The sequence below is a fragment of the Taudactylus pleione genome, unplaced genomic scaffold (assembly GCF_031769625.1).
Source record: "Taudactylus pleione unplaced genomic scaffold, aTauple2 ptg000875l, whole genome shotgun sequence".
Taxonomy (NCBI): Eukaryota; Metazoa; Chordata; class Amphibia; order Anura; family Myobatrachidae; genus Taudactylus; species Taudactylus pleione.
The window spans coordinates 2,512,501-2,540,141 of NW_028285277.1; the positions used below are offsets into that span (position 1 = coordinate 2,512,501).

The following is a 27,641-nucleotide window of genomic DNA, read 5'->3' on the forward strand; positions in this document are numbered from 1 at the left end:
GCGGAGAGTTGGGCTCATTAGCACCCTGACCGGCTCACAATGGCATTTGCATGGTAAAGAGGGAGAAATTCTCTTCTGGGAGGACTATAGGGGACAGAGGTTCTAATGAAGCGTGCATGGTAATTGTGCTGTAATGAAGTGACAGTAAAAGGCTGGGGACATGCAGATAAAGCCATATATCCAGGCCACAATGAGGGTGGGGGGACATTCTCATACTAATCACAACTGCAGAATACAGATGATGGAGACTCAGCATAATAACTGTATCACACCCATAATAGGATCACACTGCAGAACCTGGGAGGATAATTAGTCCTACGTCCATGTCCAGCAGCCTCTGGGCTTTGGTAATGAGATCTGGGGGCAATGGGGTGGGGGGTGATCCCTCTGTAATTGGATGTAAGTGATCTTAGCTGCGCCGTTACAGGGACGATGGAAGCCCCACACAGGGGGACACTCTGTGGGTGACCCGTGAGAGTGGGTGGCCAGGCGGAGGGACCGATTGGTCACAGTGCTTACAGCATTGTTCTGACTCGGTGGCTAAGTGCACTGACTGTGGGAAAAGCCAGGAGGGCGACAATTGCTGCTAATTTGTGGATCATGGAATTGCTGAGAGGTGTCAGCAGTCACCGGGCATCAGATTGGAGAGACTGACCCCCCCCCTAGGCCCCTGGGCAGGGGCAGTGGACAGACGGAGCCAGGGGCACCTACCTGGGAAATAGGAGGACCTGAGGAATGGCTGGAAAGAGCTCTCAAAGTATGGCAAGGAGAAGGTCTTCAGGGGGGCAGCGGTGGGTCTGACCAGTGAGGATTCTGCAAGAGGGAAGACAGAGGGTTACACATCACACACTAATGCCACACATGCTACTAATGACACACACGCTACTAATGACACACACGCTACTAATGCCACACATGCTACTAATGACACACACGCTACTAATGCCACACACACATACTAATGCCACACACGCGCTACTAATGACACACACACTAATGCCACACACGCTACTAATGCCACACACGCTACTAATGCCACACATGCTACTAATGCCACACACACATACTAATGCCACACACACATACTAATGCCACACACAAATACTAATGCCACACACGCTACTAATGCCACACACGCTACTAATGCCACACACGCTACTAATGCCACACACACGCTACTAATGCCACACACGCTACTAATGCCACACACGCTACTAATGCCACACACACATACTAATGCCACACACGCTACTAATGCCACACACGCTACTAATGCCACACACGCTACTAATGCCACACACACAACTAATGCCACAAGCTACTAATGCCACACACACATACTAATGCCACACACACATACTAATGGCACAAACGCTGCTAATGCCACACACGCTACTAATGCCACACACGCGCTACTAATGCCACACACGCTACTAATGCCACACACGCTACTAATGCCACACACACAAACTAATGCCACACACGCTACTAATGCCACACACGCTACTAATGCCACACACACAACTAATGCCACACGCTACTAATGCCACACGCTACTAATGCCACACACACATACTAATGCCACACACACATACTAATGGCACAAACGCTGCTAATGCCACACACACATACTAATGCCACACATGCTACTAATGCCCCACACGCTACTAATGCCACACACACATACTAATGCCACACACGCTACTCAACATGTCTGTATCCAATTATCTATACTGAGACGTGTGTGTATAATACGTAATACATATATATATATATATATATATATATATATACACACACAATCAAAAGTGCTTAAGAATAATTTCTTATACTTCAAATCATTTCTTCTTCACACTTGATTACGTTTTGTCCTGAATGGATGGGGGAGTTATCGGCTATTTTGGAGGTACGTAGTCAGCGGCACCTTTTTTTGGGGGGTGGTTTTTTGGTCTTATTTTACATTCTTATAGCTGGTTGCAGAAATGGGAGGAAATAATTGCAGGAATTAGGAGGTACCTGCACTTACACAGGGCGATGACGCTATTGCAAATCATTCATCAACTTTAGGTGAGTACCGGAAACTTTCTCCCATAGAAATGGCTGATAACATATCATTATACTATTATTCTGTTATGGTTACAGGGCAGATGATCACAGTGTACCATCACATTACTATGTGTACTAGAGGATGGGGGTAACCAGGGCACACTCACCTGTCCTGGGAGTAGATGAGGAGAGGATGGCGTTCACACCAAACTTGAGGAAAGTTGAGTTGTTGCCCCCTGGGCCCCTCCTGGAACTGAGCAGCTCTGAAGGGTCTCCCAGGCTGGGGGGGCTTTCTGACGTTGGTGGCGAGATGCTGGGTGGGGGCACAGCCCTGGGCAGGTATCCATCAGGCCGGCTGATCCTTATCAGGTCTTCCACCAGGAAGCTGGAGTGAGAGGACAGAGCAGAGTGGAGGGACAGGGTGGGAGTGGGACGCAAGAGGTTGGGGTAGATGGCCGAGGGGGCTAGCAGGCTGGGGAACATCATCTTCCAGGCGGTCTGCTCCTGAGTGTCCTTCTCAGTAGGCTCAGTGCTGACAGTGTTGTGTGACTGTCCTCCTGGATGTTGGCTTTTATAGTGGTCAGCTGCCTAAAGCCCTTGGAGATGTGACAGCTGGAACAATGGGACCTCAGCAACATTCCCCACATCAGCCTCATTCACAGAAGGTGCTGCCCCCTCTGATTGGTGCAGAGGTACAATTTATGATTGGATTACCCCCATAAGTAAGCAATACACTATGGTCCTGCAACAAAGGGCTTGTAGTCATGAGTTCTGCCTTTCTGTAGGAGATCTCAGCGGGGCTTCTGTTCAGCACTAACACACACAGACTCATTAAATGCCTATTTAAGAAAGTTTCCAATGACATCTTTTGCCTCATAGAGAAGGAATTATTTAAATAAAGCACTAAATTTATTTGCTGCCCCCTGCTGTGGCCAGAAAATAAATTAGAATTCATACAAGTCCCCCAAGGAGGAGTCCTCTTATCACACAGATACACAGGTCTCACCCATGAGCTGCTGGGAAACTAACGCAAAATATTTTCCTCCAAAGTCTCAAACTTTAGTCACTTTTTTTTTTTTTTTTTTTTTAAAGTTAGAAAATCCCCAGCACAGAACCCAGAGATGAGGCCCTGGGACAGCCCGACTGCAGATCTTAGCTAGGGAATGATGTGTTTCATGGAGGAAATTTATATTTATACTACGGGATTGGAAATTCACCAATAAAACTAGATTGCAAGAACTGCAATAATCATATTTGTACTAAAATAATATAGAGAGTAGTAGTGATGTGTATATATAGTATATACATACACACACGCCACACACTATAAGTCTGTAAGTATATATAAACACTACATATACACACGCAATATATATAATTATATATATATATATATATAGACACATACACAACACAAACTGTAAATATATATACACACATACTATATATATATATATATATACACACACACACCACACACACTATAAATATATATATATAAAATGCACACACTATATATAAACACACTATATATATATATAAAATACATACACACTATAAATATATATAAACACACTATATATATATAAAATACATACACACTATAAATATATATAAACACACTATATATATATATATATATATATATATATATAAAATACATACACACTATAAATATATATAAACACACTATATATATATATATATATATATATATAAAATACATACACACTATAAATATATATAAACACACTATATATATATATATAAAATACATACACACTATAAATATATATATATAAAATGCACACACTATATATATATATAAACACACTATATATATATATAAAATACATACACACTATAAATATATATAAACACACTATATATATATATAAAATACATACACACTATAAATATATATAAACACACTATATATATATATATATAAAATACATACACACTATAAATATATATAAACACACTATATATATATATATAAAATACATACACACTATAAATATATATATACACACACTATAATAATTAATAATAATAATTTTATTTATATAGCGCTTTTCTCCTAAAGGACTCAAAGTACTTATATAAACACACACATTGCGTCATATTGTACTGTAATCAGTATAGTAAATGTTATATTTTTCTTTACTGCTTGGTTTGATAGCATCTATCTACTTTCCTGTGGAGAGTTAGGGGAGCCCCCTGTTGGGTACACCTGGGGAGGGGTACACTCCGTACGGGCAGACGTGTGCAGCAGCTCGGTGGCGGCCGTTCTTATCCTATTAACCATGAACTAACCGTCACCTTCAGCTGTTTTTCTCCTTTTACTTCTAAACACAAAAGATTGCTTCAAAAAAAATCTTATTAACCAGCTTTATCCTGGGGGAGGGTTTTGTGCGGCTGATCCCCATGTCGGTGCTTTATCTATTCAGGGAAATGCATCTGAAATTTATATCACATTAGCACAGAAAGAAAGTCTGGTTACAGCAATCCCAAGTTCCCATTATATATCGCTTGTCGCCAGCCTGCGGCGTGCAGATCGGTGCAACCACATTGCAGGAGGGAACCTATAGTAAGTTATAGGCCTCCGTATACGGTTAATGAATATGATCATTCCAACTTCTAAAAGGGTTATTATACAATGTATATAGTAGGATACATATATATATATATATATATATATATAACAGCAATGTGTGACTGGTATTATAGTATCTCCTTCTGACTAAGACCCATGGGGACCTCTGCGGGGACATTAGAGATGGGGTCAGTCCCATGCTGTGACACACGTGGGCCCAATTTGATATGTGGGTGGAGGAGGCAGGAGCAGCCTGTACAATAGAGGAGCGAAGTCACAAGAATTCCCCCAAAGTATTTTTATTTCCACATGATCTGCCTGAAATCTGCGTCCTGGTGGATTTTATTCTGCTCCTGGGGGTTTAGTCCTGTGACTAATTGGGCTTGACCCATGGTCCTGGGTTTTGTCCTCTCTGCCATTTGTGTTCATGAGTCAGGAGCCACTAAGTGCCCTCAGCCGCTTTGTGTGGAGTTTGGAAAGTTGCAGGAAAGTTCCCTGAGAGGGTGTCAGAATAGAAGGAGAGTAAATCCCCGTGACGTTCTCTGACAGAGATGGCGATATAATGGGATAATAATCAGCCACTGGGAGCTGAACCGTGTCAGATGCTCCTCTAATTACTAGGCCACACTCACACTCACTCTGTCCTTCTCTGCCCGGACCACCAGCTCTACTCTGCATCCCTTATACCAGAGATAACAATCCACATGTACTCAACGAGGCTTACTTCTCCCCTCCCTCTATATAACACTCTCTGCTTCCTCATCCCTCCCTCTGTTTAACACTCTCTCCTTCCCCATCTCTCCCTTCCTCTGTATAACGCTCTCTCCTTCCTCATCTCTCCCTCTGTATAACGCTCTCTCCTTCCTCATCTCTCCCTCTGTATAATGCGCTCTCCTTCCTCATCTCTCTCTCTGTATAACACTTTCTCTTTCCTCATCTCTCCCTCTGTATAACACTTTCTTTCCTCATCTCTCCCTCTGTATAACGCTCTCTCCTTCCCCATCTCTCCCTCTGTATAACACTTTCTCTTTCCTCATCTCTCCCTCTGTATAACGCTCTCTCATTCCCCATCTCTCCCTCTGTATAACACTTTCTCCTTCTTCAACTCTCTCTCTGTATTACACTCTCTCCTTCCTCATCTCTCTCTCCCTCTGTATAACACTCTCTCCTTCCCCATCTCTCCCCCTGTATAACACTCTCTCCTTCCCCATCTCTCCCTCCGTATAATGCTCTCTCCTTCCTCATCTCTCCCTCTGTATAATACTCTCTCCTTCCTCATCTCTCCATCCCTCTGTATAACGCTCTCTCCTTCCTCATCTCTCTCTCTGTATAACACTCTCCTTCCTCATCTCTCCCTCTGTATAACGCTCTCTTCTTCCCCATCTCTCCCTCTGTATAACTCTCTCCTTCCCCATCTCTCCCTCTGTATAACGCTCTCTTCTTCCCCATCTCTCCCTCTGTATAACGCTCTCTTCTTCCCCATCTCTCCCTCCGTATAACGCTCTCTCCTTCCTCATCTCTACCTCTGTATAATACTCTCTCCTTCCTCATCTCTCCATCCCTCTGTATAACGCTCTCCCCTTCCCCATCTCTCCCTCTGTATAACGCTCTCTCCTTCCCCATCTCTCCCTCTGTATAACTCTCTCTCCTTCCCCATCTCTCCCTCTGTATAACGCTCTCTCCTTCCCCATCTCTCCCTCTGTATAACGCTCTCTCCTTCCCCATCTCTCCCTCTGTATAACGCTCTCTCCTTCCCCATCTCTCCCTCTGTATAACGCTCTCTTCTTCCCCATCTCTCCCTCTGTATAACGCTCTCTCCTTCCCCATCTCTCCCTCTGTATAACGCTCTCTTCTTCCCCATCTCTCCCTCTGTATAACGCTCTCTCCTTCCCCATCTCTCCCTCTGTATAACTCTCTCTTCTTCCCCATCTCTCCCTCTGTATAACGCTCTCTCCTTCCCCATCTCTCCCTCTGTATAACGCTCTCTCCTTCCCCATCTCTCCCTCTGTATAACGCTCTCTCCTTCCCCATCTCTCCCTCTGTATAACGCTCTCCCCTTTCCCATCTCTCCCTCTGTATAACGCTCTCCCCTTCCCCATCTCTCCCTCTGTATAACGCTCTCTCCTTCCCCATCTCTCCCTCTGTATAACGCTCTCTCCTTCCCCATCTCTCCCTCTGTATAACGCTCTCTCCTTCCCCATCTCTCCCTCTGTATAACGCTCTCTCCTTCCCCAACTTTTCTTCTGTATAACGCTCTCTCCTTCCCCATCTCTCCCTCTGTATAACGCTCTCTCCTTCCCCATCTCTCCCTCTGTATAACGCTCTCTCCTTCCCCATCTCTCCCTCTGTAAAAACTCTCTCTCCTTCCCCATCTCTCCCTCTGTATAACGCTCTCTCCTTCCCCATCTCTCCCTCTGTATAACGCTCACTCCTTCCCCATCTCTCCCTCTGTATAACGCTCTCTCCTTCCCCATTTCTCCCTCTGTATAACGCTCTCTCCTTCCCCATCTCTCCCTCTGTATAACTCTCTCTCCTTCCCCATCTCTCCCTCTGTATAACGCTCTCTCCTTCCCCATCTCTCCCTCTGTATAACTCTCTCCCCTTTCCCATCTCTCCCTCTGTATAACGCTCTCTTCTTCCCCATCTCTCCCTCTGTATAACGCTCTCTTCTTCCCCATCTCTCCCTCTGTATAACGCTCTCCCCTTTCCCATCTCTCCCTCTGTATAACGCTCTCCCCTTCCCCATCTCTCCCTCTGTATAACGCTCTCTCCTTCCCCATCTCTCCCTCTGTATAACGCTCTCTCCTTCCCCATCTCTCCCTCTGTATAACGCTCTCTCCTTCCCCATCTCTCCCTCTGTATAACGCTCTCTCCTTCCCCATCTCTCCCTCTGTATAACGCTCTCTCCTTCCCCAACTTTTCTTCTGTATAACGCTCTCTCCTTCCCCATCTCTCCCTCTGTATAACGCTCTCTCCTTCCCCATCTCTCCCTCTGTATAACGCTCTCTCCTTCCCCATCTCTCCCTCTGTATAACGCTCACTCCTTCCCCATCTCTCCCTCTGTATAACGCTCTCTCCTTCCCCATTTCTCCCTCTGTATAACGCTCTCTCCTTCCCCATCTCTCCCTCTGTATAACTCTCTCCCCTTTCCCATCTCTCCCTCTGTATAACGCTCTCTTCTTCCCCATCTCTCCCTCTGTATAACGCTCTCTTCTTCCCCATCTCTCCCTCTGTATAACGCTCTCCCCTTTCCCATCTCTCCCTCTGTATAACGCTCTCCCCTTCCCCATCTCTCCCTCTGTATAACGCTCTCTCCTTCCCCATCTCTCCCTCTGTATAACGCTCTCTCCTTCCCCATCTCTCCCTCTGTATAACGCTCTCTCCTTCCCCATCTCTCCCTCTGTATAACGCTCTCTCCTTCCCCATCTCTCCCTCTGTATAACGCTCTCTCCTTCCCCAACTTTTCTTCTGTATAACGCTCTCTCCTTCCCCATCTCTCCCTCTGTATAACGCTCTCTCCTTCCCCATCTCTCCCTCTGTATAACGCTCTCTCCTTCCCCATCTCTCCCTCTGTAAAAACTCTCTCTCCTTCCCCATCTCTCCCTCTGTATAACGCTCTCTCCTTCCCCATCTCTCCCTCTGTATAACGCTCACTCCTTCCCCATCTCTCCCTCTGTATAACGCTCTCTCCTTCCCCATTTCTCCCTCTGTATAACGCTCTCTCCTTCCCCATCTCTCCCTCTGTATAACTCTCTCTCCTTCCCCATCTCTCCCTCTGTATAACGCTCTCTCCTTCCCCATCTCTCCCTCTGTATAACTCTCTCCCCTTTCCCATCTCTCCCTCTGTATAACGCTCTCTTCTTCCCCATCTCTCCCTCTGTATAACGCTCTCTTCTTCCCCATCTCTCCCTCTGTATAACGCTCTCTCCTTCCCCATCTCTCCCTCTGTATAACGCTCTCTCCTTCCCCAACTTTTCTTCTGTATAACGCTCTCTCCTTCCCCATCTCTCCCTCTGTATAACGCTCTCTCCTTCCCCATCTCTCCCTCTGTATAACGCTCTCTCCTTCCCCATCTCTCCCTCTGTAAAAACTCTCTCTCCTTCCCCATCTCTCCCTCTGTATAACGCTCTCTCCTTCCCCATCTCTCCCTCTGTATAACGCTCACTCCTTCCCCATCTCTCCCTCTGTATAACGCTCTCTCCTTCCCCATTTCTCCCTCTGTATAACGCTCTCTCCTTCCCCATCTCTCCCTCTGTATAACTCTCTCTCCTTCCCCATCTCTCCCTCTGTATAACGCTCTCTCCTTCCCCATCTCTCCCTCTGTATAACTCTCTCCCCTTTCCCATCTCTCCCTCTGTATAACGCTCTCTTCTTCCCCATCTCTCCCTCTGTATAACGCTCTCTTCTTCCCCATCTCTCCCTCTGTATAACGCTCTCTCCTTCCCCATCTCTCCCTCTGTATAACGCTCTCTCCTTCCCCATCTCTCCCTCTGTATAACTCTCTCCCCTTTCCCATCTCTCCCTCTGTATAACGCTCTCTCCTTCCCCATCTCTCCCTCTGTATAACGCTCTCTCCTTCCCCATCTCTCCCTCTGTATAACGCTCTCTCCTTCCCCATCTCTCCCTCTGTATAACGCTCTCTCCTTCCCCATCTCTCCCTCTGTATAACGCTCTCTCCTTCCCCATCTCTCCCTCTGTATAACGCTCTCTCCTTCCCCATCTCTCCCTCTGTATAACGCTCTCTCCTTCCCCATCTCTCCCTCTGTATAACGCTCTCTCCTTCCCCATCTCTCCCTCTGTATAACGCTCTCTCCTTCCCCATCTCTCCCTCTGTATAACGCTCTCTCCTTCCCCATCTCTCCCTCTGTATAACGCTCTCTCCTTCCCCATCTCTCCCTCTGTATAACGCTCTCTCCTTCCCCATTTCTCCCTCTGTATAACGCTCACTCCTTCCCCATCTCTCCCTCTGTATAACGCTCACTCCTTCCCCATCTCTCCCTCTGTATAATGCTCTCTCCTTCCCCGTCTCTCCCTCTGTATAACGCTCACTCCTTTCCCATCTCTCCCTCTGTATAACGCTCTCTCCTTCCCCATCTCTCCCTCTGTATAACGCTCTCTCCTTCCCCATCTCTCCCTCTGTATAACGCTCTCTCCTTCCCCATCTCTCCCTCTGTATAACGCTCTCTTCTTCCCCATCTCTCCCTCTGTATAACGCTCTCTCCTTCCCCATCTCTCCCTCTGTATAACGCTCTCTCCTTCCCCATCTCTCCCTCTGTATAACGCTCTCTCCTTCCCCATCTCTCCCTCTGTATAACTCTCTATTTCAGTATCTAATATATATATATGTACGTATGATGACTGTATGACATCCCTGACAGTCAGTAATTATACCTGTGCTGGCCTCACCCAAGCTCTGAGTAACATCTCCCTACAATTACAGACACATTGGATAGATAAATAATACTCAGCAGCTCCCTGTACTCAATGGTGGATCTCTCCCAGCTGGGAGTCTCCCCAGGAGCTGACTGTCTAGAACTCTAGATTAACTGAATTAGCGCAATGAGTGACGCTTAATTAGTTCCCTTTGTGTCGCAAATTGTTAGAAAACAAACGTGTTATAAAGAAGTTAGTGACTAGTTACCAAGCAGAGGGTGTTCTGTGCACCAGGGGGTGAGAAGAATGGTGTCCCTGATATTTTGGGAAGGTGCAGTGACCCTTTATTAGGTACCAGCAGGTTCTGGTCAGATATAGGGAGATGGGGTCTGCAGAAGAATATAGGGGGGGGGGGGTTTCACCTAAACAAACCTGTATAAGAAACAGTAACTAGCCTTCATTCACTTCCCTAGATGTCCCTTTATTTCTGGAAATCCCCCTATTGTGATAATTAAGCAGATGGTTTGCAGGAAACTTAGTAGGACCTTGGTGACCGAGACTAATGTTTACCAGCCTTGCAAGCCTGGCACGTTTGTTTTGCTCTTACAAAATAGCTAAAAACAGCTGGCAGGGGTGAATTAAATCCATTAAAGACACATTTATAAGAAATTATATTCAGATAGCTGGCTGAATCCCCTTGTGAGTCTAAGGAGGGAGATGGACTCATTGAAATGAGAATGTACCCAAACACTGGCTTCTTAACATATCCTGAAAGTCTCCAAACATTTTACTAAATAGATTAACTGGGCTATTGTTTAGCTTCACATTTAGCAGCTTCATTAAGTGAATAGCTGAACAAATATATTAAGCATGCATGAAAAGCCCCTTTCTGGGGACCCCCATTGTGGCCGGGGCCTGACAGGTGGCTGCGGTTTTACGCACAGAAAGGAGCCTTGGATAGAGCGCACGGACAGCCCGGGATAAGGAGGGAAGTGTCACGTTTATAATCGCTACATGTATTACCCATTCCCCAATATTCACACCCTCATTCAAACCTTATTATCTCTTATCCTCCATCACCATGAAAAGCTCATCTATGTAACAGTCCCCTCTCTAATCTCATTACAGGCCTGTGATGGGCGCAGCTCATGTGTTTGCTGATGGCAATCTGGCAACACTCAGTGAGTAACTCTCCCATCCACTGGTCTTTCCTAGAGATACACAAGACATCCAGGTTACAGAGGGTAGTGGAGTAACTATAGAGACGTTATGTTGGTGCTTCTTTTATTGAGCATTAAGGTAAATAACCGATGGGCCTGAATAAGGAGGTGTCGGCCTATCCCATCGCTTCTGCATAATTATACGCAATATGCAAATGTCGCAGCAGCCGGGAGATGTACTGAGACGCTCACCTGCGGATTTGCAAATCCCAGCATCTGCATATAATGTTGCAGCATCTATGTACAAAGACGCAGCATTGCTCGGAGAACGTTCAGTTGTTGCAGTCCTGCGTGAGTGTGTGGTCGTGGGATCAGAGGAGCCGGAACCATATACTTTGCATACTGGATCGCAATTGCAGGGTTAGACACGCCTCCAAAACGTTTGCGTCACGTTTGCTTACCTTGTTACTTCCCCCAAAAGCTCCCTGACTGTCAATCACACTGCGAATAAACAATCACTGCAAGCGTCTACGGTAATGCGTACTGCCCCCCCTCCCCCCGCACCCCCAGAAGATTATGTACTCCTCCCGCAGATGGGGAGAATAGTACCAGGAAACCGCGGCCCGTGAGGTGGGAGCTGCACCTAATGACGCAATTGTTTGATAATCGCATCATCTAGCCCTGCTCCATATTCATACATGCGCAATTCATGGCATTTTGATATGAGGGGGCAGGGCCTAATGATTCAAAGAGTCCGGTCCCGCCACACTTCCGCCCACCTGCATCTAAAGTAGGCGAGTATGCGCTAATGTACCTTTACCCATGCACAGACGGCCGATAATCGCTCAACTGCGTAAATATCGGTATAGCGTGCATGGCTGCACGAGGCCCCACGTTACTGACAGCTCAGACATGTGCCGATACCTCGTTACTGACACCAGCCAAGAAGGGTAATGCGTGTGTCACCAGAGGCTCGCCAGCTGTCATGGAACCACAAGTCCCAGAATGCCCTTACAGCCAGCACATTTCCTGGCCCTGGTGAGGCTGTGGGCAGAGATGGTTGGGTGACTCCAGGATCTCATTGGTCAGAGAGAAGTGAGTTTATATTTGGACATTATATATTTGGGGCCAGTCCTGGCAGAGGATATTATATATTTGGGGCCAGTCCAGGCAGAGGATATTATATATTTGGGGCCAGTCCAGGCAGAGGATATTATATATTTGGGGCCAGTCCTGGCAGAGGATATTATATATTTGGGGCCAGTCCTGGCAGAGGATATTATATATTTGGGGCCAGTCCTGGCAGAGGATACTATGTATCGGGGGCCAGTCCTGGCAGAGGATACTATGTATCGGGGGCCAGTCCTGGCAGAGGATACTATGTATCGGGGGCTGGGGAGGGACGTATCTGTGCGCGGGGAGCATCTCTAAGGGGACTGTATTGATTTCCTGTCAGGGTCCTTTGTAGCAGCTGAGGGGCTTTGATGCACTGACAGCGATCACTTGGGGAAGGGGCAGGAGTCTATCTTAGGGCAAATGTTGAGAGCTATTAGGCACCAGTAAGGACTCAATCACTTGTTCATGGTCTGAAAGGCATCGGCCTATAACTTCTAATCATGTTTTGTTTCTGCCTTTGAGATAGTTAGAAGTTATCAATAGGTTTCCTGATTTCTTGTTATAATGGGGTCACAATTCTGTAGCTTCCTCCTCTGTGTAGCTTGCTAATGTGTTGTGTTGTGCAGGTGAGATTATGCAGGTGGGATTGTGCAGATGGCATATGGGATTGTGCATGTGAGATGTTCAGGTGAGATTGTGCAGGTGAGATTGTACAGATGGGATTGTGCAGCTGAGATTGGGCATATGGGATTGTGCAGGTGAGATTGTGCAGAGGATTGTGCAGGTGAGATTGTACAGATGGGATTGTGCAGGTGAGATTGTACAGATGGGATTGGGCAGGTGGGATTGTGCAGATGGCATATGGGATTGTGCAGATGGGATTGTTCATGTGAGATTGTGCAGATGGGATTGTGCAGGTGAGATTGTGCAGTTGGGATTGTGCAGATGATATCGTGCAGATGGGATTGTGCCGGTGAGATTGGGCAGATGGGATTGTATAGGTGAGATTGGGCAGGTGAGATTGTACAGATGGGATTGTGCAGTTGAGAATGGGCATATGGGATTGTGCAGGTGAGATTGGGCAGATGAGATTGTGCAGATGGGATTGTGCAGTTGGGATTGTGCAGATGATATCGTGCAGATGGGATTGTGCCGGTGAGATTGGGCAGATGGGATTGTATAGGTGAGACTGGGCAGATGGGATTGTGCAGTTGAGAATGGGCAGATGGGATTGTGCAGGTGAGATTGGGCAGGTGGGATTGGGCAGGTGGGATTGGGCAGGTGAGATTGTGCAGGTGAGATTGTGCAGATGGGATTGTGCAGATGGGATTGTGCAGATGGCAGATGGGATTGTGAAGGTGAGATTGTACAGATGGGATTGGGCATATGGGATTGTGCAGGTGATATTGTGCAGGTAAGATTGTGCAGGTGAGACTGTGCAGGTGACATTGGATAGGTGATGTTGTGCAGGTGATGTTGTTCAGATTTGATTCTGCAGGTGAGATTGTGCAGGTGAGATTGTGCAGATAGGATTGTGCAGGTGAAATCAGGTCAGAGATTAGGGGACAATACTGACCGCTCCATCAGATGACTCTGCAGGAAGTGACCACCGTCGGGACACAGAGACGCCACTGCAGCCATCGGACCAGGTGAGTGATCCCTGGGCCACCAGGGACAATATGCCAACATTCATACTATGGGCCTGATTCAGTAAGGATTGCTATTCCAATATGGTAATGATAAAATACAGAGTACAGCTATAATACAGAGTACAGATATAATACAGAGCACAGCTATAATACAGAGTATATATCTAAAACAGACTACAGCTATAATGCAGAGCATATATCTAATACAGAGTATAGCTATAATACAGAGCATATATCTAATACAGAGTACAGCTATAATACAGAGCATAGATCTAATACAGAGTATAGCTCTAATACAGAGCATGGATCTAATACAGAGTACAGCTATATTACAGAGCATAGAACTAACACAGAGTACAGCTATAATACAGAGCATATATCTAAAACAAAGTACAGCTATAATACACAGCATAGTTCTAATATATAGTATAGCTATAATAGAAAGTACAGCTATAATGCAGAACACAGATCTAATACAGAGTACAGCTATAATACAGAGCATAGATCTAATACAGAGTACAGCTATAATACAGAGCATATATCTAATACAGAGTACAGCTCTAATACAGAGTACAGTTATAATACAGAGCATAATACAGAGTACAGCTATAATACAGAACATAGATTTTATACAGAGTACATCTATAATTCCGAGCATATATCTAATACAGAGTACAGCTCTAATACAGAGCATGGATCTAATACAGAGTACAGCTATAATACAGAACATAGATTTTATACAGAGTACATCTATAATTCCGAGCATATATCTAATACAGAGTACAGCTCTAATACAGAGCATGGATCTAATACAGAGTACAGCTATAATACAGAGCATAGATCTATCACAGAGTACAGCTCTAATACAGAGCATAATATGGAGTACAGCTATAATACAGTGCATAGATTTTATACAGAGTACATCTATAATTCAGAACATATATCGAATACAGAGTACAGCTATAATACAGAACATAGGTCTAATACAGAGTACAGCTATAATACAGAGCATAGAACTAACACAGAGTACAGCTATAATAATCTAATACAGAGTACAGCTATAATACAGAGCATATATCTAATACATAGTACAGCTATAATACAGAGCACAGATCTAATACAGTGTACATCAATAATACAGAGCATAGATCTAATACAGAGTACAGCTATAATACAGAGTACAGCTATAATACAGAGCATATATCTAATACAGAGTACAGATATATTACCAAGCATATATCTAATACAGAGTACAGCTATAATACAGAGCATAGATCTAATACAGAGTACAGCTATTATACAGAGCATAGATCTAACATAGAGTACAGCTATAATACAGAGTACAGATCTAATACAGTGTACATCAATAATACAGAGCATAGATCTAATACAGAGTACAGCTATAATACAGAGTACAGCTATAATACAGAGCATATATCTAATACAGAGTACAGATATATTACCAAGCATATATCTAATACAGAGTACAGCTATAATACAGAGCATAGATCTAATACAGAGTACAGCTATTATACAGAGCATAGATCTAACATAGAGTACAGCTATAATACAGAGTACAGCTATAATACAGAGCATATATCTAATAAATAGTACAGCTATAATACAGAGCACAGATCTAATACAGTGTACATCAATAATACAGAGCATAGATCTAATACATAGTACAGCTATAATACAGAGCACAGATCTAACACAGAGTACAGCTATAATACAGAGTACAGCTATAATACACAGCATATATCTAATAAATAGTACAGCTATAATACACAGCATATATCTAATAAATAGTACAGCTATAATACAGAGTACAGCTATAATACAGAGTACAGCAATTATACAGAGCATAGAAATAATACATAGTACAGCTATAATACAGAGTACAGCAATTATACAGAGCATAGAAATAATACATAGTACAGCTATAATACAGAGCACAGATCTAATACAGAGCACAGATCTAATACAGCCTACATCTATAATACAGAGCATAGATCTAATACAGAGTACAGCTATAATACAGAGCATAGATCTAATACAGAGTACAGCTATAATACAGAGCATAGATCTAATACAGAGCATAGATCTAATACAGAGTACAGCTATAATACAGAGCACAGATCTAATACAGCGTATATCTATAATGCAGAGCATAGATCTAACAGAGTACAGCTCTAATACAGAGCATAGATCTAATACAGAGTACAGCTATAATACAGAGCATAGATCTAATACAGAGTACAGCTATAATACAGAGCATAGATCTAATACAGAGCATATATCTAATACAGAGTACAGCTATAATACAGAGCATAGATCTAATACATAGTACAGCTATAATACAGAGCACAGATCTAATACAGCGTATATCTATAATGCAGAGCATAGATCTAACAGAGTACAGCTCTAATATAGAGCATAGATCTAATACAGAGTACAGCTATAATGCAGAGCATAAATCTAATACAGAGTACAGCTATAATACAGAGCATAGATCTAACATGCCTGTTCATTCAAGGTAATCTTTTGAACAACTAGATGGATTTGATGGGGTTCTCACTATTCTATACAGCGTTGGTCAAGGAAGATTTAGGTGTATGTACCATTCATCTGTGACAAAAGGGAGCCAAGCAGTGACGATTTTAGTGAAGCAAAGTCAGAGAAAAAAATCTGGCACCAAGCTGCTGTAGAGGAGCTGGCCAGGGTGCTGAAACAGCAAGAGACAGTGAGATGCAACCAGAGATAGCAATGTGCCCTGTTGCTTAGCACAGCCTAGAGAGGGGAGGGAGTCAGGGACTGAGCAGGGTCACATCTGAGGCAAACAGAGAATGAGAGACAGGCTCCAATGAACTCAAGAAGGTGCCTTGATGCAGACACAGTAGCCAGGAAGTAGCCAGGGGAGGCATAGATATCAGGAATTAAAAAACAAAACAAAAACAAACCATCAAAACACCATCAAATGATTTCCATTCAATTGTGGCAAACATCAGACCGCCACCATAAAATGGTAAAAACACTACTATTGGAACAGAAACATTGATATGACCAATAGATGCAGTGCCCCCCGGGCTGGCTACTGGCTTGCTGGATAAATGAAAGTACAAAAACAATATCTATATATGTGATATTCTACATATTTGACTTTTACAGTAAAACTCAGCTCATATACAAATATTTATGTTTATTCCTATGAGGAATAATATGGGCCACATTGTAGGCTGTGGATTAACTTGACCCATCTCTCTGTATAACGTATTTATGGTTAAAAAAAAAAAGACAACATAAATTTTTGGTGCGGCTTTCTCTGTGATCGTTATATTACCTGTTATTATTGACAACTTTTCTTATATATATTTTACATACTGTATCTGATTGTTTTTGAGCTTTTTTGCTCTTTTTTGGTTTTCTTTTGTAAACCCAATAAAAATATATTTTGCACTAAAAAAAAAAACTAAAAAAATATAAAACAAGCAATAATAGACAGCCAGGGTGAAGTGTGAGAGGTGACAAAAAAGAGCACGGGTCAAAAGACAGGCACACAGACGACATCCATCTTCTGTCTGCACACTAATTAGAGGGCATAATGCAAGAGGCCAGGAATCTGCATCCGCCGACGCAGACCCTGGCCTCGTCCCGCCCAGGAATACGAGAGCGCCCCGCCCCCGTTTCCAGGAACGTCGACCAGGCACGCCCCCGCTCCGCCCCCTAAATGCTGCAGCATGTAAATCATCACAGGGCCCGTTCTGTACATGCGCAGAACGGATCCAGCGCAGGGGCAGACCTCTAACCACCAGAGGTGTACGTTCCTCCCTGGATGACTGTATATCCTGAATCAGGCCCTAAGGGGGTCCTAAGATTTCTGCATTTATGTTAGCGATTGTCACTGGCTGTTGCCGCTCATTTTCATTTTGGAAGTAATGCTCATTTACGTTCCCATTCAGCAGCTCCGCAACCCTTAGATGAGGGCACTGGGATTATTGCCACAGCCGATTTCTCTCCCAGATAATGACAATGCCAAGCTGCTTAGAAAGCTTTTACCATTGCACCTGGTGGGAATGGCTATAAGGAGCCAAGCCGGAAAATTCCACCGAGCCTAAGAAACCATTCAGTGTCCTCACCGCGCACTTATCCAAATTTTTGCCGGCAGGGAAACAAAATGTAAAAAAATAAAAATATCTCTTCTATAGAAGCGAAATACCAAGTGGCTTCCAATGCAAACAGCGGTAACGTGTTTTATATTCCCAAACCGCAATGTGGTGTCCAGAAGTGACCCATTTTTTGGGGGGAGAAAAGAGGATTTGCAAAACGGGCCAAAAAAAAAAGTATTTATTTTTTTATCTGTGTAGACGTGGTCCTTTACCACAAAGGAGTAAGCACCTTGTCGAATTAAACCATTGAGGAGGGCTGACGGGTTAAGCGTGGGTACTGCGGGCGGCAGCGTGGGTGCTTGTTTATTGGAGAGAAGTTGTCACTTGTTAGCCGATTCAGTGAAAGGAAGGACGCCAAACACTGACGGCTTGGAGTAGTATTGATGTTGAGGTAATGGAGTAATCCGATTGAAAGTTAGTCATGGTATTTATGTCAGTTCACATTTCGTCAGCTGAATAACGTGAGGTTGCTACCTAGACCGGGCCTTGGCCTAAGCTTTGCTAAGAGAAAGGCCTGGCCTCATTTGATTCAAATCTATTTCTCACCCAGCATTTCGCTCAATAATTGATTTGCATAATAGTAGTGTACAGGATTTATTTCCACAGACGTTCTCTGTCCAGAGAGGGCTGCAGAGACCTGGACAGCGTGCAGCGTAGGAGCGTGCAAGGCTACACCCAGACTAGTGCAATCACCACAGACCTGCGAGGTGGGGGAGACCGGAGAATAGCCTCAGGGTAACATAAAGTACGAGGCTGGGCTGAGACAACAATACTAAACTAAATATCCCAAACCAAAATATGCACACTCATAAATAGTAACTGACTTATAAATACACTCCAGTAATAACACACAATAGAATAAGAGTACGCCACAAAAACAATAATATATATAATGACTTAGAAATACACTCCAGTAATAACATAAACAATAGAATAAGAGTACGCCACAAAATAATAATATATATAATGACTTAGAAATACACTCCAGTAATAATAACACACACAATAGAATAACAGTATAGCACAATAATAATAATATATATAATGACTTATAAATACACTCCAGTAATAATAACACACACAATAGAATAACAGTATAGCACAATAATAATAATATATATAATGACTTATAAATACACTCCAGTAATAATAACACACACAATAGAATAACAGTATAGCACAATAATAATAATATATATAATGACTTAGAAATACACTCCAGTAATAATAACACACACAATAGAATAACAGTATAGCACAATAATAATAATATATATAATGACTTATAAATACACTCCAGTAATAATAACACACACAATAGAATAACAGTATAGCACAATAATAATAATATATATAATGACTTATAAATACACTCCAGTAATAATAACACACACAATAGAATAACAGTATAGCACAATAATAATAATATATATAATGACTTATAAATACACTCCAGTAATAATAACACACACAATAGAATAACATTATAGCACAATAATAATAATATATATAATGACTTATAAATACACTCCAGTAATAATAACACACACAATAGAATAACAGTATAGCACAATAATAATAATATATATAATGACTTATAAATACACTCCAGTAATAATAACACACGCAATAGAATAAGAGTACGCCACAAAAACAATAATATATATAATGACTTATAAATACACTCCAGTAATAACATACACAATAGAATAAAAGTACGCCACAAAAACAATAATATATATAATGACTTAGAAATACGCTCCAGTAATAACACACACAATAGAATAAGAGTACACCACAATAATAATATATATATAATGACTTATAAATACACTCCAGTAATAACATACACAATAGAATAAGAGTACACCACAATAATAATATATATATAATGACTTATAAATACACTCCAGTAATAACATACACAATAGAATAAGAGTACACCGCAATAATAATATATACAATGACTTATAAGTACACTCCAGTAATAACATACATAATAGAATAAAAGTACTCCACAATAATAATATATTTAATGAAATATAAATACACTCCAGTAATAACATACACAATAGAATAAGAGTACACCACAATAATAATATATATAATGAAATATAAATACACTCCAGTAATAACATACACAATAGAATAAGAGTACACCACAATAATAATAATAATAATATATATGTATATATATATAATATATATATATATATATATATATATATATAATGACTTATAAATACACTGCAGTAATAACATACACCCTAGAATAAGAGTACACCACAATAATAATAATATATACAATGACTTATAAATACACTCCAGTAATAACATACACAATAGAATAAGAGTACACCACAATAATAATATATACAATTACTTATAAATACACTCCAGTGATAACATACACATGAGAATAATAGTACACCGTAATAATAATATATACAATGACTTATAAATACATTCCAGTAATAACATACACAATAGAATAAGAGTACTCCACAATAATAATATATATAATGAAATATAAATACACTCCAGTAATAACATACACAATAGAATAAGAGTACACCACAATAATAATATATACAATGACTTATAAATACACTCCAGTGATAACATACACATTAGAATAATAGTACACCGTAATAATAATATATACAATGACTTATAAATACACTCCAGTATAACATACACAATAGATTAAGAGTACACCACAATAATAATATATACAATGACTTATAAATACACTCCAGTAATAACATACACCCTAGAATAAGAGTACACCACAATAATAATATATACAATGACTTATAAATACACTCCAGTGATAACATACACATTAGAATAATAGTACACCGTAATAATAATATATACAATGACTTATAAATACACTCCAGTAATAACATACACAATAGAATAAGAGTACACCACAATAATAATATATACAATTACTTATAAATACACTCCAGTGATAACATACACATGAGAATAATAGTACACCGTAATAATAATATATACAATGACTTATAAATACACTCCAGTGATAACATACAAAATATAATAATAGTACACCGTAATAATAATATATACAATGACTTATAAATACACTCCAGTAATAACATACACAATAGAATAAGAGTAGACCACAATAATAATATATACAATGACTTATGAATACACTCCAGTAATAACAAACACAATAGAATAAGAGAACACCACAATAATAATATATATAATGAAATATAAATACACTCCAGTAATAACATACACAATAGAATAAGAGTACACCACAATAATAATAATAATAATAATAATATGTATATATATATATGTATATATATATATATATATATATAATGACTTAGAAATACACTCCAGTAATAACATACACAATAGAATAAGAGTACACCACAATAATAATATATACAATGACTTATAAATACACTCCAGTGATAACATACAAAATATAATAATAGTACACCGTAATAATAATATATACAATGACTTATAAATACACTCCAGTAATAACATACACAATAGTATAAGAGTACTCCACAATAATAATATATATAATGAAATATAAATACACTCCAGTAATAACATACACCCTAGAATAAGAGTACATCACAATAATATTATATACAATGATTTATAAATACACTCCAGTAATGACATTCACCAATGGTTCCTAAACTGTGTGCCATGGCACCCTGTGGTGCCTAAGGGCACTTGCAGGTGTGCCTTGGGTTGGTGGTCCAGTACCAAATAAAACTAATGTTATTCAGTGTGATTGGCAAAACCAGTGCTAATGGCTGCCAATCAAAGAATATGTGGACAGAAAGAAGCGCAGCCCTGTCACCCACCACATAACTGACCCTAAGGGTGACATAGAAGCACAATTTACTTAATTTAAATTTTCTGAATTTCTCAATAAGAATCTTTTGGCTCGGGGGTTCTGTGGAAACAATGCTGATACTCTAGAGTGCCGTGATTCAAAAATGTTTTGGAACCACTGACATATACAATAGAAAAAGAGTACACCACAATAATAATATATATAATGACTTATAAATACACTCCAGTAATAACATACACAATAGAATAAGAGTACACCACAATAATAATATATATAATGACTTATAAATACACTCCAGTAATAACAGACACAATAGAATAAGAGTACAGCACAATAATTATATATATATTATGACATATAAATACACTCTAGTAATAACATGCATAATAGAATAAGAGTACTCCACGATAATAATAATATATACACTGAAATTTAAATACACCTCAATAACATACACAATAGAATAAGAGTACAACACAATAATAATGTATACATAAAAATCTAAATATACCCCAATGGAAAACAAATAAAACCCAATAATAATATAGACAATTAAATATTAATATATATAACAAAATATAAATATAGTCCAATAGCAATATATATATATATATATTAAAAATGGCTCCTCAATATCAGAACTAATAAATAATATTTTAATATCCCTCTTTAATAACATATACAAAAGAACCATAAATGACACCGCAAGAAAACAACTTAAAGGAAAGCAAGACTACATCTTAATAATGACATGTACAATTAAATGGGAATATTCCCGAAGAGCAACTTAAACTACAATAAAATGTTAGTTTATCCCAACAGTAACTCAGACAGTGAAACACGAATGCACCCCAATAATAACGTAAATGGAAATATCAGTACAGCATAAGAAACCCTAAACTAATAGCAAGAAATGCACTGTGGTAGGAACTTCTATATGATTCATTTATGAATGCACCAAACACTCAAATGACAGGTTATGCCAATGAGAACTTGTGTGGTCAGATAGTATTTTATACGATAGTTCTAATTTACACCTTCACACAGAGCAGCTTACCCCGAAATGTAATGTTACACCCAGGATTACGCATAGCGTAGATTTAACGCGTCGCTTTATATAGCGGACATGGAATACACATGCGCAGAACGCAACAATCGGCCGATTGTGTGCGTAATCACAGTTGCGATCGATAAAGAATCAGGCTCTTAAAGGTAAGAATAAATACATCTCAATAATGACATGTACAATTAAATGGGAATATCCCCGAAGAACAACTTAAACTACAATAAATTATTAGTTTATATACCCAGAATTACCCATAGCGTAGATTTAATGTGTCGCCTTAAACAGCAGACATGGAATGTTTTGGTTTTCTTTGTTTGTTTGATTTTACACCACAATTTTGTGTATTATATTATATTATTCTATATTATATTATATTATAAAATATTATATTGTTCTATATTATATTAATATATAAATTAATATGAAGGCAACAAGTGTTAGCAGCTGTTTCTTTTTGCCCCAGTTGCACAGGATGTGGTTTGATAATTAATTTGCATTATGGCCGGTTCCCCTGATCAGCTACAAGGCAGACATGTAACACAAATCTAACGCTCATAGAATAGCTACTGACGTGGTAGCACTTATATATGTGATAATTTTCCTCCTCTTATGCTGAAGGTCTCGCTGCAGCACCACCTAAACAAAGGATAGGGGACCTCTCTGGTCTTTTACTGTTACCGAGACAATGAAGGAATTAACGACCTGATACGTTTAGAGCAGTGATTCCCAACCTCGGTCCTCAAGGCACGCTAACAGTCCTGGTTTTAGTGATATCCATGATTGTGCACAGATGGTTAGATCAAAATAACTGGGATACTAATTAAGTCACTTGTGCTCAAGTATGGCTATCCCTAAAACCTGGACTGTTAGTGTGCCTTGAGGACCGTGGTTGGGAACTCCAGGGTTAGAAGGTAGAGAGTCTGGCCCAAGGTAACCTATCTACAGAGGCCACAAAGCTGCATTCACAACTGAGAAGGAGCCACACAGTATGTACAAGTCTTTATTACGGTATGTCCCCCGAGTCGCTGTGATATAATAATGACCCCGGATGGGAGTAACAAAGACACGTCCACTATGCTGAAATCTAGATAGAGGCAACAAATGCAAATGAAAACCTCACTCCTGTTGGTGTATGTTGTACTCACTGACTGCCCTCTGGCCTGTAAGAGTAACAGTCCCATAACAAACATCATCTTTAAATACAGTATATAGACTTTCGCCAGACACCCAGGGCCGGACGTATATACAGTATATAGACTTTCGCCAGACACCCAGGGCCGGACGTATATACAGTATATAGACTTTCGCCAGACACCCAGGGCTGACCGTATATACAGTATATAGACTTTCGCCAGACACCCAGGGCCGGACGTATATACAGTATATAGACTTTCGCCAGTCACCCAGGGCCGGACGTATATACAGTATATAGACTTTCGCCAGTCACCCAGGGCCGGACGTATATAGACTTTCGCCAGACACCCAGGGCTGGGCGCTCAGCTGAATGTATCTTCTGTGTTTTTGCACTGTGCACGCGTCGGAGCAGTGCGCACGTCAGGCATTGGTGCAAGATAGAGCCGATAGCCCTTTACAACATGGAGGATCTCTCTCACAATACTGCTACCTGCAGCCAATTGTAACGGATTATCTGCCGCAGCCTGGATAAGCGCGGTTATAGAAGCGCATCCGAATTGTAACAACGCTACAAGGTTATTTTGTGAATAGGAGAAGATGTCATAACAAATTTTACTTTATAATGCATGAGAGATGGAAATACTTCTTATTTATCATCCTCTGACATCACCAGATAATGTCTTTCGCTACAGTGACCATGTGGTGACATGTTCCATGGGAATGGGTGCGAAATGTTCAGCCGCCGGTTCAAATCCTGACGCCAGAAGCCCTACGAGTGAACATCCCGACAGGGGCAGATAAGTATCCTATTCCTCCCCTCCCCCCCCTAACCCTCCTTTAGTGGTGCCTAACCCTAACCTCCCCCCGGTGGTGCCTCACCCTAACCCCCCCCTTCCCACACCCTAAAACTAACCCTCCCAGGGGGCACCTAATCCTAATTTCCCCCCGGGATCCCTAATCCTGCCTCCCCTTCATCCCCTCCTGGCTAACTCTGATACTTACCCAGATCCTTTGTTAAGGATTTCGGCGGTCGGGATGCCAACGCCGGTATCCAATTCTCCTTCAGGTTAGCAGCGTCAGCATTTTGCCGGGCGGCGGTTTCCAGCTTCGATATATTGACAGCCGGCATCTCGTCCGTCGGCATATTAACTACATCCCGTTCCATCTATGCCGGAGGGTGAGAAACTTAACTATATTTTAGTCTTATTTATATACTGTGCGCCATTCCTGTCTTCCTCTATCAGATTAACCTCCGATCCAGCCAGACCCACTCCTATGGCCAAAATGGAAAATATTGGTTCCCCTTTGCACATGACCATTGGGGTAGTCTGGGATTATCAAGCCCACAGTACAGCATCACCTATATTGGATTCATACACAGTGGCCAGCACCAAAGATGTCACAGCAGCTCAAAAGACTGTAACCTCAACTATTTGTATCTGTCTCCAAATCCATTTGGGCACTAGGGCTCATTTTCTTAAATAACTTTTAGCCTCAGAATTTGCATTGAATCACAGGAGCCAATCAGCAATCATATTCTATCTGTCTGGCTCAGGTCATCTGGTATTTATGACATTGTGTCGCCTAGTTCTGCATAAATAGACCCATTTTATGGGCATCCATTAATAGGAGTTAGCGGATCAGGATTGCTCCTGTACACGCACTGGATGATAGGAGCAGGTACGGTCACACCTGTACACACACTGGATGATATGACTCCTATCATCCAGTGTGTGTACAGGTGTGACCCTACCTGCTCCTATCATAGGAGCAGGTACGGTCACACCTGTACACACACTGGATGATAGGAGCAGGTACGGTCACACCTGTACACACACTGGATGATAGGAGCAGGTACGGTCACACCTGTACACGCACTGGATGATAGGAGCAGGTACGGTCACACCTGTACACGCACTGGATGGTAGGAGCAGGTACGGTCACACCTGTACACGCACTGGATGATAGGAGCAGGTACGGTCACACCTGTACACACACTGGATGACAGCAGCAGGTACGGTCACACCTGTACACACACTGGATGATAGGAGCAGGTACGGTCACACCTGTACACACACTGGATGATAGGAGCAGGTACGGTCACACCAGTACACACACTGGATGATAGGAGCAGGTACGGTCACACCTGTACACACACTGGATGATAGGAGCAGGTACGGTCACACCTGTACACACACTGGATGATAGGAGCAGGTACGGTCACACCTGTACACACACTGGATGATAGGAGCAGGTACGGTCACACCAGTACACACACTGGATGATAGGAGCAGGTACGGTCACACCTGTACACACACTGGATGATAGGAGCAGGTACGGTCACACCTGTACACACACTGGATGATAGGAGCAGGTATGGTCACATCTGTACACACACTGGATGATAGGAGCAGGTACGGTCACACCTGTACACACACTGGATGATAGGAGCAGGTATGGTCACATCTGTACACACACTGGATGATAGGAGGAGGTACGGTCACACCTGTACACACACTGGATGATAGGAGCAGGTACGGTCACACCTGTACACGCACTGGATGATAGGAGCAGGTACGGTCACACCTGTACACGCACTGGATGATAGGAGCAGGTACGGTCACACCTGTTTAGGCACTGGATGATAGGAGCAGGTACGGTCACACCTGTACACACACTGGATGATAGGAGCAGGTACAGTCACACCTGTACACACACTGGATGATAGGAGCAGGTACGGTCACATCTGTAAACACACTGGAATAGGAGCAGGTACGGTCACACCTGTACACACACTGGATGATAGGAGCAGGTACGATCACATACACGCACTGGATGATAGGAGCAGGTACGGTCACACCTGTACACACACTGGATGATAGGAGCAGGTACAGTCACACCTGTACACGCACTGGATGATAGGAGCAGGAACGGTCACATACATGCACTGGATGATAAGAGCAGGTACGGTCACACCTGTACACGCACTGGATGATAGAAGCAGGAACGGTCACACCTGTACATACACTGGATGATAGGAGCAGGTATGGTCACACCTGTACACGCACTGGATGATAGGAGCAGGTATGGTCACACCTGTACACGCACTGGATGATAGGAGCAGGAACGGTCACATTCACGCACTGGATGATAGGAGCAGGTACGGTCACACCTGTACATACACTGGATGATAGGAGCAGGTACGGTCACATACACCCACTGGATGATAGGAGCAGGTACGGTCACACCTGTACATACACTGGATGATAGGAGCAGGTACGGTCACATACACCCACTGGATGATAGGAGCAGGTACGGTCACACCTGTACACGCACTGGATGATAGAAGCAGGTACGGTCACACCTGTACACACACTGGATGATAGGAGCAGGTACAGTCACACCTGTACACACACTGGATGATAGGAGCAGGTACGGTCACACCTGTACACACAGTGGATGATAGGAGC

The 27,641-nt window shown here is 42.2% G+C and overlaps 1 protein-coding gene across 2 annotated transcripts in view; it reads right to left on the reverse strand.

Moving 5' to 3' along the window:
• The window catches only part of DBX1 (developing brain homeobox 1), a 135,008-nt gene that overhangs the window by 5,150 nt on the left and 102,217 nt on the right, over positions 1-27,641 (reverse strand). The window contains exons 1-2 of one of the 2 annotated variants that reach the window (XM_088458954.1): positions 2,214-3,403; positions 712-813 (exon numbers count right to left, since the gene is read on the reverse strand). In XM_088458954.1, the coding sequence (XP_088315080.1) occupies positions 712-813; positions 2,214-2,532 (421 nt within the window). In that variant the 5' untranslated portion in view covers positions 2,533-3,403. Of the gene's footprint in view, positions 1-711; positions 814-2,213; positions 3,404-27,641 lie in introns of those variants that run through there. The other variant, XM_088458955.1, reaches the window with a different exon arrangement.